Source organism: Thermobia domestica, chromosome 16, assembly GCF_964235325.1.
Source record: "Thermobia domestica chromosome 16, izTheDome1.hap1.1, whole genome shotgun sequence".
NCBI lineage: Eukaryota > Metazoa > Arthropoda > Insecta > Zygentoma > Lepismatidae > Thermobia > Thermobia domestica.
The window spans coordinates 108,729,566-108,742,956 of NC_137469.1; the positions used below are offsets into that span (position 1 = coordinate 108,729,566).

Below are 13,391 nucleotides of genomic sequence, written 5' to 3' on the forward strand. Positions count from 1 at the left end.
ACTTGAAACGGGCTATATGAGGCCAAAGGACTATGTGAAGATCGAGTTCCACACTTTCGAGCCTTCGGCACATATAGGAGGCGATTTAGTTCGGTCCACATTCTTGGGAGCCCCCAGGTAGTCACTTTTAGAGACTGGGTAAACCTAATAGATAATTTCTTGTTTTCCCTGGTTATCGAACTTGGGTCACCAAACCGGCTACACCTACGCGGTCTTTTGACTTCAGATATCGCTGGAAATAATAAGCTTCAGTATATAAAGCATAAATTATTAAATGATCTAAGTCAAAAAGTTGTCCTGTTTCCGATTTTAGTATAATTGATAATTTCGGCAACTTTCTCATTATCTTCATCCGAGCATTTAAAAAGGATAGCTTAGAACATTTTGAAGTACTACACAAACTGAAAGTGAAAATAAATACTGGACAGCTGTTACACAACGAAAAGGGAAAAATTATTTTTTTACTTTGTAACAAACTAAATTACTGTATTTCAATTCTATGTTTAGTTTGGTTCATTCAGTGATGCCGGCTTATGTGAACGGAACAACACATTTATTCGAGAAACCTTAACCATTTTCTTAATAGATTATCCGGTGAACTCTTGATACATTTCAACTCCAAACAATAGGGGAAATACAAATTTTGAGAAAATTTGAAACTTTTACAAAACATGTCATACGGAGAAATTCTTGCTCTTATTGTTGACAAATTTCAATCCCAGATTGTATCGATTTACTTTTATAAATTATCTTTTTTTCTTTATTTTTTATTTTTAAAAAGCTGTTTTATCATTACACTTCAACGTTCAAGTTGGATATGTTGAAACCTCAAAGTTCAAGTTGCATTTATCACACTGTACTTCCTTTCCCCCTTATCCATAATAGATTATAACCCCAAGCAATGATGCAAAGAGGATGATGTGAAACCTTACAAAAAATATACGCCATACTGCTTACGAACGTTATCGAGCAAACAAACACGTAGACAGAAACAAATGATAAGTCGAATGCCAGAAGTTCGCTTCAACAAAGTTTTCTATAGTTATATTACAATCCTTATTGAATTACTTTTGTTCCTATTGATAGCTGAATTTCTTGTACGTATAAAGTAAGATTTGAATGTCAACATAAAAGGTGCTCACATAGTTGGAATACACTCTGTTACATATTACTTCACAGAATTGTACGTTAAGTGCAATTTTTACTGACTGCTGTCAGCGTTGTTACGACAAAAGTAGGAAAAAAGATTTAGTGAGAATCAAAGGGTAATTACTAAATACACATATGTATCAACACTTGCGAATCAATCACCTTCGAGTCCTCCAATACGGGCTTCCATAAACTATAGATAAAATTAAAAGTAGAATATTGAATCAACTATAGGTTGTGTATGTTTATTTAAAAAAAAAAAAAAAAAAATCTTGTGCCCATCAATGATTTTCATTTAATTTAAGTCACCCTTACGCTTACAACAGGCGCAAATCAAACGTATGAAAAGAAGTTGGTTCACTCCACAGGTAAATCAGACCACTTATAAAATTAAGCCATAAAAATCCTGCCACAGTAACGTATTGCGATTTAACTTTAATGGTCTCTTACCTGAGCTTATTGTTGTTCCGTAATGGCTGATCACACTGACTAGTCTATATGAAAAATCCGGGTTTAGTGAATCTTCCATCATCATGTCATCTGTAAAGGTCTGCAATAAGAGCAAATAAAATAATAATACAAATATTTTTAATGTTTTTCACATGGCAATTAGAAAATTAAATTCCTGAATAAGCTTACGTGCCGATAAGAACAACTACATTTATACGGAAAAAAAGTGTACTTATTATTATTATTATTATTTATTTATTTTTTCTGGAAAAAGAGGATATGTTGGAACGTACTTTCTCAGATGTAGATGGACATATAAGGTATTATAGCACATAAAATATATTATAGGAAATTATTTTCATTTACCAATTCCCTTACGAGAACTTGCTTCAGTTTCTCATGCTTCCATAAACTATTTTTCTGGCTCAAACAGACCGAAGTAGTAATAATAATACCATCCCCGCTGGTCAAGTGGCTAGTACGTGTGTGTTTGATGGCAGACTCTAGCTCAGACGTGGTCCTACGTTCGATGACCGGCAGGAGAGCACAAAAATTCAATTTCACATTCGCTTTCATTACTCATTCGTCTCTTTTAGCCTAAAGGACATTACTGTGGGACGTTAAAATTATAATAATACGAGGGCTATCCAGAAAGTAGATTACGTTTTCGTCTGTGTCCGCTAGGGGCGGGGCTAGCGCGGCCATCTTGGGGTCAGAGCGTTGCGCAGCTCAGTCGGCATCTAGCCGTGCTAGTGAGAGGTTCGTGCTGTGCTCCGTTAAGATACTGTGACGGTTTGAAATGTCTGCGTTAATTGAAAATCCCGCGAGCTGCGAGGTGCGTGCAGTAATAAGGTTTCTGACAGCAAAAAACTGTAAACCGATAGAAATCTATCGGCAGCTGTGTGAAGTGTATGGGGACAACATTATCACTGAAGGTGGAGTGCGACAGTGGGTCATAAGATTTAAAAATGGCCGAACCAATGTTCACGACGAAGATCGAAGTGGGAGACCCAGCAAAGTGACTGCCGAACTTGTCGAAAAAGTCGATGTTAAAGTCCGTGAAAATCGAAAGTTCACAATAACGGAACTTTCTTTGAGTTTTCCACAAATTTCGCGAAGTTTGTTGCACGAAATCATCAGCGAAAAGCTTGGTTACCACAAGTTTTGTGCAAGATGGATTCCAAAAATCTTGACAGAGGACCACAAAAATCAGCGAATGGCTGCAGCGTTGCACTTTTTGGACGCCTACAATAAGGATGGTGACTCTTTACTCGATCGCATCGTTACTGGTGACGAAACATGGGTGAAACACGTGAACTGTGAAACGAAATTGCAATCAATGCAGTGGGGGCACACAGGTTCTCCCCAAAAACCCAAGAAATGCATGCAAACAATGTCGGCAAGGAAGATGATGGCGACTGTTTTTTGGGACAGAAAAGGTGTGATTTTGGTGGACTTCCTGGAAAGAGGCACTACAATAAACGCTCAAAGGTATTGCCAAACTCTGCAAAACCTCAGAAGAGCAATTCAAAACAAGCGCAGAGGAATGTTGAGCTCTAAGATCTTGTTGATTCACGACAACGCCCGGCCCCACACGGCAAATGTCACGCGTGAAGTTCTTGAATCTTTTCAGTGGGAGTTGTTTCCTCATCCGCCGTACAGTCCCGACCTGGCACCGAGCGACTTCCACCTATTCCCAGCAATGAAGAAGTGGCTGGCTATGCAGCGTTTTGATGACGACGAACAGCTGCAAGAAGAGGTAACGAAGTGGTTGAAGTCGCAGGCGGCCGAATTTTTCGACGAAGGAATTTCCAAGCTCGTACATCGCTACGATAAATGCCTTAATTTGAATGGTGACTATGTCGAAAAGTAGTATTTGTGTGTGGCTTTCATCTGTATATAATAAAATTTGTTTCCTATACTTTGTTGATTTTTTATTCCAAAACGTAATCTACTTTCTGGATAGCCCTCGTAATAGGTTACAAAAAAAAGTCGATTTTAAAATGTCAGTAAATTGTAGAATAATCTAAAATTGTTACTAACTGCTGAACACATTCTGATGACAAACACTTTATGGCGTGTATTGGTACACAGATGAGTAATGAAATTTCAGTTGTAAATCATATTTGATGAAGAATTACTTTATGATAAAAAATACTTTTAAAACATGAAAATACTTTATTATCACTAATATTTCCTTTCTTTTAACTACAGACATCATCAATAACAGAACATTCAAAAAATCACTTAAACTCAAACAAAATGAAGTAGTTCAAGTAATACACAGGAACTGTAATAGAACATTAAAATCAAGCCTGCGTGGTCAATACATAAGACTTCCGTTTTTATCTTTGTCTCTTAATTCAAAACGCTCACCAAATACCTCTGATGCATGTCAATACCGAAAATTCACAGAAACAATTGAAACAAAACTATTACTAAGTGTTGCAATTTTACTATACGCGTTAGAAATCTGTTACTAAAAACTACTGAAAGAAGTCACTAGGAAATTAAACATTTATAAATTAATACGTGAAGATGTAAAAAGACCAGAAGTAATATCAAATCTGAAATTTTGAGCGTGCTCTTCAGAAACTCTGACTGAAAGCCAAAAAATAAGTTTTAGGAATGGAATAAAGATCGTCGACGACAACGAAGTTCGAGATATAGATGCAGGAACATTGAGGAAACTAAGAAACTGGAAAGAAGTCAATACAAAGATAGTCAACGACGTCAGATAGAGGATGCTCCAATATGAACAACAGAAACTAATTAAAAGTAAATCACATATAAATAGTTTCATGACTTACCCCTGAAAAAGACTGCTCTCCACCTGATTTACGAGACATCATGGAAGCGCGAATTTGGTCCTGTAAACTCAATCTTATGGCTTCTCTGAGATCAGCTTCATCCTTCTCTTCCTGTTTTTTACATTCAGCAAGACTCTGTCGCATTGCTTCCTGTAAAAAAGTAAATAATTTAAACAGTAATTATAAAAATGCTTAAATTGGACTACTACTACTACTACGCTGTTCAAAGATGGCACTCTATTCTTAAACGATTGTAGTAACTGAACTGACTTTTTATTTGTACTATTAACATAGCAATATGAAATTTAATATTCTACTAACGAAGAAAGAAAGAAAGAAAGAAAAAAAACTACAGGATAGATGTAAAAACCTTATAACACTTGGAACCTTATAACATATCCTTCTTTCACAGGCGGGCTTCCGACTATAAATGTTTAGAATGATACGTTTAAACTGCGGGAAATTATTTGAGTTCACGAAAAGTATGGGAAGCAAAATATATTTCCTTTGACTTAATGATATTATGTATTTTTATATATTTGGTCTAGGAATTAATTCGTGCGGGTGGACAAGAGATGGCGCAACGAACGGAGCGTCCCACAGTTCCGTGTATCCACACATGTGTTGCAAACCCCTGTCATCGCGTATCGTTCGTAGTATAGGGCAGTGGATTAAAGCGTCAACAACACCAGTTTGTAGTGAAGTGAACATGGCGCAATTTGTGCCTGATAAAGTGTTTTTGCGGGGTGTCCTGCTGCATTACTTTAACATGCAGAAAAGTGCGACTGAAAGTCATCGTATTTTGGTGGAAGTGTATGGTGACCATGCTCTAGCTGAGCGAACGTGTCAGAAGTGGTTTGCACGGTTTAGAAGTGGTGATTTCCGCTTGGCAGACCAAGAGCGAGCTAGACAGCCAAAAAAAATTTCAAGACGAAGAATTGATAGCATTGCTCGAGCAGGATTTGTGTCAAACGCAGGAACAACTTGCAGCAGCATTAGGCGTTGATCAAACAACAGTCTCCAAACGCTTGAAAGCCATGGGAATGATTCAAAAGATGTCACATTGGGTTCCACATGAATTGAAAGACAGAGACGTTGAAAGACGAAAAACCATTTGCGAATTGCTGCTTCAACGACAGAGCAGAAAGGGGTTTCTGCATCGAATTATTACGGGTGATGAGAAGTGGATCCATTACGAGAACCCTAAACGAAAAAAGGCCTGGGTGAAACCAGGTGAACCAGGTCCATCACAACCAAAACGAGATATTCACTGTGCAAAGGTTATGCTGTGCATATGGTGGGATATGAAAGGTGTGGTGTACTATGAGCTGCTGCAACCGGGTGAAACTATGAATGGAGAACGTTATCGACGACAATTAATGCGTTTGAAGCAAGCTCTGGCCAGAACACGACCAGAATGGGAGAACAGACATGATAAACTTATTGTTCAACATGATAACGCTCGCCCACATGTCGCAAAACCGGTCAAAACCTATTTAGAAAATGTCGGATGGGAAGTTTTACCCCACCCGCCGTATTCACCAGACGTTGCTCCTTCGGACTACTACTTGTTCGATTGCATGAACAACGATTTGATTGGACAGCGGTTTACTTCTTCAGAAGATATCGAAACATGGCTCTCTGACTGGATCGCTTCCAAGGATGAGGACTTCTTTCGCCACGGAATCCGTACATTGCCTGACAGATGGGCGAAAGTGGTGGCTAGCGATGGACAATATTTTTCTTAAGGTATTTATGTATTTTGTGTTTGTACTACAGCTTCAATGTGTGCGTACCAACCGCACGAATTAATTCCTAGACCAAATAATTAGTTTCATACCTGCCCGATGTAACAGTGAAAGAAGTTCAACAGTATAAATGAACTTAAGGATCATTCAATTATTATTATTCAGACAAATAATTTTATCTCATTTTCTTATCTTAGCACGTTTTCAATTTACTGTCAACGTTTTTATATATGATTGAAAGCTACAACTGAACCTTTAAAATTCTCTAGTTATGCCCTTTAGGCTACAGAAGACAGGTAATATGTGCTACTATATGATAAAAGCAGCAATAGATTAAGAATGTTGCAGAAAACGGGGAAATCCCGAGAAAACTCACACGGACGTAGTGCTGTCCACCACAAATTCTCACTGTCTACGATCGAACCAGAAATCAGTTTTTTTTTTTTTTTTTTACCTGAATATCTGGACTCTTTCTTTCTATATATATATATATTGTTCTAAAATTCACGTAAGTACTCAGCTGGAATGATGTTTGACTAGAGGTAAGAAGAAGACGAAAACATGTTAAGACATTTAACCTCCAGTCTCTTGCCGAAGGGCATGGTAAAATCATGACGATGCGGCTTATATATATAATCAACTTACTTGTGTATGGGTCTACAAATTTGTAGCACAAATTGAATACATTTAGACATTTACATGATACACGAATATGCTTATTTCTGTTTCTGTGTACTTTTCCTCTTTCGTTTCATGTTAGTATTCACCTTAAAACAACGACGTAAACAGTAAAAAAGTGAATTCATAGTGTTATCTGAGTACAAACTGCGTAGTTTCCAGTTATACATGTTAACCCTATTATACGCTAAGCAATGAGATCTTTTTATTACACACTTTTGTTGGCATGTACCGCGCAGTGTTGCCACATGTTCATATATTTAACGAGTTCTACCGCTGAAACAAGGTCCAGGAGGTTAAATGTCAGATTATGTTTTCGTGTTATCTTCCCTTTAGGATTACCCTCAACTAAGCTAGGACGCTCGATAATATATTATCAATATTTAGAGAAACTATATTTTGTACATATTTCCTGTACACTTATTGCAGAATTAACAAGTACTTCTGTTTTAAAATACTGTATAAATTAACTTACGACGCCCTTCGAACTATAACTATTCTTATCAATAATTAAGGTTATAAATTACGTAAGTAATGTATCCATATAGCTGAAATTTCTAATCGAAACAAAAGAAAAAGTTTTTAGTCTAACGTCCTGTTATAATACTCTATAGACTAAACAATACGGTTAATAGATAAATGCAAGTGAATGATGATACAAAGAAATAGTAAAAATAATAATAAAACTCAGCGAAATAATGATGATGTATACAATGTCTTACAATCCTGGAACGAGAGACAATCATTTCACCAGCGGGCAGTTGTACCCCCTTTTATCTTTGGATGAAGAGATCGATTTTCGAATTTTATGTGGAGTCAGAAACTGAAATTAGTCAATCAGATTCACCATGCGACACGAAATTTATAATCTAGAATTTGTTCCAAGAAGGAAAGAGAAAGAAAGAATATAATGACCTACAACTATGCTTTGTAAAGGAAAGGAAATACTTTTTTTTTTTTAAGTAACACAATAGAAGAATTAGTAAACGAAAGAAGTAGGAAGAAACGCAGAAAATCTCGGGAAAACAATCAACGGATATAAAAATAATCCATGGAGTCCCAGCTTCGATTTCTGGTGGCGGGAAATTCAACGCATTATGGGGGTTCGCCAATTTCGCCTTAAACTGTAGGTCCACGTCTCATGTAGTGTCGATGCTGAAGAAGTACCCTACACTTAAACAAACCTTTGCCTGTTCTGAGAAACTTGGACAAAGGAATAAAATTAGAAACCGAAGTTTATTTACATTTTTTACTGATACACATTTTTATATTCGAAAAGAAAAGATTGAAATATTTCCCAGCAATAACAAAATCTGTAAAAAAAAAAAAACAAAGCATTTCTTTCAAATTTGGAAACGCTTTCAGAAAAATCGATAAATATATGTTATCTATACATAACTCCAACGAAAAAAGCAAACAAAAAAATACCTGAAACTCATTATCATCTTCTAAATCACCACTTAGTGCTACCGGTCCTTTCTCTTCCGGCTTTGATGTATTTTCTTGTGTTGTTTGCCATCGATCCTCTTCCAAAAGTGAAGGTGGTCTAAAACCAAGTATACGGTTTTTGTAATTACTAAAAAACATTTACCTACTCACATGAGTTGCTACTTGAAAAAATAAATAAGATCAAACCGCAAAAAATAAATTGTTTTCTGACAAGAAAGAAAAATAACAGTAAAAATCAGAAAATCTATTCGCGTTCTATCAATTCAAATATTCAGAACTGAGTGCTCTGAATTTTCCATTGCTTATTGTATTTATATAAGGGTAAATGCTATTACTATTATTAAATTACAGAACTTCGTAAATGAATAATGTAAACACAATTAGCTGTAAGAAGAAATAAGAATTGAAATTATTTCTACAGAAAGGGTGGAAAATTATTCCGTATTTCGAAATCTAGATTCAATTAACCGCAAAAACTTTTATTCAGAAAATGAAGAATCGAAGGCAAATTCGCCATCAGTAAAATAAACACTTGCTTGGATATTATGTATACGAAATATATTCACTATAGTTTTAGTAACTAATCATATTTGTTCCTTAAATATTTTAGCCAAAGTTCCTTCCTATGGATGCTATCATAAACAACGTGTCACTGTCTCCTATTAAATTACGTAGAAGTGATGCCTTATAGCCAAATATAGAAAGACCATTTCAGTTTTACGGTAACGAAATCCATCGCTAGCTACTAGCAAGCATTATCAAGTCCGAGAAGTTATTGCGCGCAGTTCGAAAATGCTGTTGTGCTGGCTCTGAAAATTATGGTTTTTAGGAAAGATTACATAGTGCACTTCCTACATTGGCTACGGTTATATAGCCAAATAAATAAACAATGTATGACACAAGGTTTCCGTGTGCTAAAGAAATGGATCAACGATGTGTTGACTCGCAACAAAACAGCCATCTCTGCTATTGCTCGGCCCTCCAGTACTGGGGACTGTAGATTTCTGAGGCCCCGGTGTACTCCGATGTAGTGTAAAAAGTGTGTTCCGGGTTTGCATTTGAGAACCCACCGTCTTGAAGAAGAATACTGATGGCAGTACAACGTTCCGATGCACAATTGCGAGAGATCATGCATCTGACACAGTAGTATAAGGCTCGAGTTCATATACTTCGTCCTTCACATGTCAAAGAGAGGAAGACGAACGCCATCTTGCAGAGGACAAGTGGAAACTTGTAGTAACTCTGAACAAAGCTTGGGTATATATGTAGGTATATGAAAAGTAGTAATCTGTCATCCCCGATATTCTAGGGCTCGTTCTAACTAGTCACTTGAATGAGCGGAAAATTTTCTACGCGGCTTTATAGTTGTTGTGATCACTATTAGAACAGAAAACTTACGTTACACAAAATGGACAAAAAGGCTAAAAATCAATCCAGTACGAAGACTTTGGAGCCACCATACTAATATTCTATCGCAAAGTGGTAGCGATACATCTCACGTTTTCATTCACCACGACAAGGCGTTCAGTCGTACAGTGAAGTTAATGATGATGAATACGGATCGCATGGCGTGTCAAACTGAAACTCATGCAATCTCTTTTACAGACATTCCTGTGAAATTCTGATGTATCCCCCCAATAAATTTTTGTGGGTTCCCCTTGTTGAAACGTGTGTTAAGCCGTCCACAGCCACTCACACTCGACGGTCTTTGGAAAATCTATCCAGAAAAACAGAAATGGCTTGTACATAAGCTCAGCATTTTAAAATAAATAATAATAAGCACTACTACCCATTTTTCACAACTGTATGTAGCTCATTTTGATACTTTGACTTGAAATAAAGATCACAACTTGTTAAAGACGATTTGCTTTGATTGAATTATATCTGTGAGTAACAACACGGCTTTTCAGAGACAGGTGCGGGAAGCCTGGTTTTATTAAACAAGATTATATATTTGATACGTTTAAGTTACACGCACCTTGTGCTTCCACGCTAAACTGAGTTCTTTTTGAATTAATAGACAAATGCCATTAAAAATATGTTCAATAAAAAAAATATGTTACCGTCATTATGTCTAGAATGACAGACACAAAGGTAACATTGGGCTCTCAACTTTCACAATCACACTATGTGTACAAACAGTGTAGTAGAATTAATCCTCTGTCATCTGAGTGTTAGAACCAGGGATAAATTCGGAGGGAACCCAGGGAGAATTTCGGTCATCACAAACAAAATCAGTGAATTTATTACGCTGAAGAAATTATACTCGAATCCGGGACATGCTAGCCACTAGACCAGCAAAGAGAAATCACATTTCTCCAGTGAAAACATATTTCAACTTTCTCCCGGCTGAAATTCGAGAAAATAGTTTGCATCAATCGATAAAAATACACTTAGAACACAAACCTAATCATCGTAAAGTTTGTTCAGCCTTACCTTAACTTGAATAAACTTACAGTTAACAATATATACCGTAATTCTCTAAACCAGTGCTTTTCAATCTTTTCCTTAAGGCAACACGAAGGTTTACACAACACCAGGCGCCAACCCACAGAAATTTTTGTTAGGGAGATTCAAAGCCAAAAGATTGAGGGAGATCCGAACGGAGTGGATGCCCCTAACGCATATAAAACTCGGGATATATCATTCAAAAAAGATACGAAGTTTTGAGAGGGATCGAACCCAATGGAACCCCGGTGGTTGCGTCCCTGTGTGACACCCGTTTATAAATTTTTCTCCTCATATATTAAACCACCCGGGTATTAAGGCAGAGACATCCTTCATAGAACAGGATGAAGAATGCATCCTTCATCGATAGGGGTGCCACGTGAAATCCACTGTTCAATATTTCTCATTGTACAGTTTGAAATTACAACATTAGGAACAGACATTAGTGCCATCACTAAATATTACTTGCATAAAATTGTAGATATCAACATGTCGATCATAGAGTTATGCGCTGAATGAAAATCAATAACGATATTTGACATTGGTTCATCACAAGTTATTTATTCGTTTAAAATTCTTAATTTCTAACAAAAAAAAAAAAAAAAAATCTAGCGACACCCTCGATGCTATCATACGATACGGAAGCTAGACAGCTCTGCTCTACACTCTCCAAACCTGAAGGTTGAGTCATTTATAGAGCCTAATTTGAATGTGCCACTTACCTAGGAAATTACGAATTTCCCCCACCGGTTGAGTTCGATCTGCAGGTTACCCCTGATTATTCCCACGCATCGAAAATTCTATTGCAGGAAACTATGTTGAAACTGAACCAGTGCATCCCACTCCTCTTTACAAGTTTTCTATAGGCCGGTGACGGTGCGGACTCGACGATGGGACAGGCGCCGCAGCATACAATAGTCTATTCGGCTGGCATCTGGACTCTTGACAGGAATATCAGAGAAAGAAGACGATATAATTCCAGCAATGTTTTCGCCGTGTGGCTAGATCCCATGTCTTGGTGCAGTTCAACCTGATTCACGTTTTCTTCCATACAATGTTGGGATTCCATGTTGGTACATTTCAGTCAGGACATGAGTCTGATAGTACGCAGCATTGATTTTGACGTTTCGCTTCACCTTTCGGAGACGAAATTTGCCCTTGTACGAGAAACCGGAAACAATCATGAACGTTTTTGGAAAACCCTATACGCACTGGCGAAAGAACGTACTTCTGCTCTTTCTGTATGTTGGCATGAACTCTACTACATTCTGTGAGGTAAGTCTACGCCTCAAGGGTAACAATAAACTTCCACCGACTTCCGAGAGATGACTTTCATATAGATTTTTGCAGTCTCTTTTTCTCTCAGCTACATGACATGGTTTCAGGGCATGCGCATAATTCTTGAGAACGACTGTCTTGCGAATAATCTCTGTGAATGGCGCGGTTGACTGTCGCTTGCGATGTGTGGTATTTGCTGACCATCGCATGCTGTGTGAGGGTATTTTCGGAGGTCTCCATACGCCGAACCACACGCAACAGCGGCGAGGTCCTCTTCACGGGAGGTTGGTTTCTAGCTAGTCGCGTTGGTGTGGTGGGCCTAGGACTCTGTGCCTCATACTTCTATATAATACGATTCATAGTGGCACGATTTGCATTAAAATTACGCACTTTACCCATGTTTACGATGCGTGACACTGTGAACGTCGGAAAGGGTTACAATGAACTCCTTCTAGAATCTGTTCAGTTTTGGCGCCATCAGACTACGCTCGACAACACTGCTTTACTCCGTGACTAATGAGATAATATTGCTTGCCTTGTAGCAATCTCACCGCAAGGGTTTCGCATGCGTGGTACAGTTGCACATTGATTTTGGCTCAATATAAATGAATCAACCTCTGTATTAGTCATGACATCGTCATCTCTGCCGGTTGCTCCTGTTTTATAATGAAATCAAATAAAAAAGTAACCACTTTTTATACAATCTGCTTAACGCTTGGTAGAAGCTCATATTATTATTGCATTGGTAGTTTCCATGCATGTACTGCTCTCCACAATACGTCTTTGTTAATGCAGAAATGGTGAACCATTCCTATCTTCAATAACAATTATATAACTTAAGGCGTTCTTTATTGAGCGCAAACAATCGGGCCACTTATAACATTTGAACTGCAACTTTGAAAAACCATTGGATACACTGCAGCAATGAGACTCTCCACTCCCTGTTCGCCGCGCTCGCCTAGCAATTGCGATAAACACAACACTAGCTGCCCCACTCAAATTCGGCACTGATATCCTGGATAGGCAATAACTAGAGAAAACCTGATGGTCCGACCAATGCAAGGGCCCAAAGTTAAAATGTAAATAACTACAGCTTTTATTAAGCATGATTTTAACTTATAGTATGCAACGGACGGAGAGCTCGAAGGCAACAACCAATTATCTCAGAGGGGAACCGATATATGATGTCAAGCCAAAATAGCTCTAAGCGTAAATCACACCTCGGGAGCATTTATTTACAGTTTTTGAAAAAAGCAGTTACTCATGAAATGTATTTATTCTATGAGAAAAAGCGGAAAGACTATTACTCACCGCAAAAAAATATGTAGCAGAATTTTCTTTTACATGCAACAGGTAACGCTTTCAGAAGATGCTAGATCTT

General features: G+C 37.6%; 1 protein-coding gene across 2 annotated transcripts in view; it reads right to left on the reverse strand.

The window, feature by feature from the left end:
* The window catches only part of LOC145673325 (ubiquitin carboxyl-terminal hydrolase 37-like), a 73,776-nt gene that overhangs the window by 9,126 nt on the left and 51,259 nt on the right, over positions 1-13,391 (reverse strand). For both annotated transcript variants that reach the window (XM_081742922.1, XM_081742923.1), the window contains 3 exons: positions 8,264-8,381; positions 4,410-4,559; positions 1,600-1,699 (listed from right to left, as the gene is read on the reverse strand). In XM_081742922.1, the coding sequence (XP_081599048.1) occupies positions 1,600-1,699; positions 4,410-4,559; positions 8,264-8,381 (368 nt within the window). The remainder of the gene's footprint in view (positions 1-1,599; positions 1,700-4,409; positions 4,560-8,263; positions 8,382-13,391) is intronic.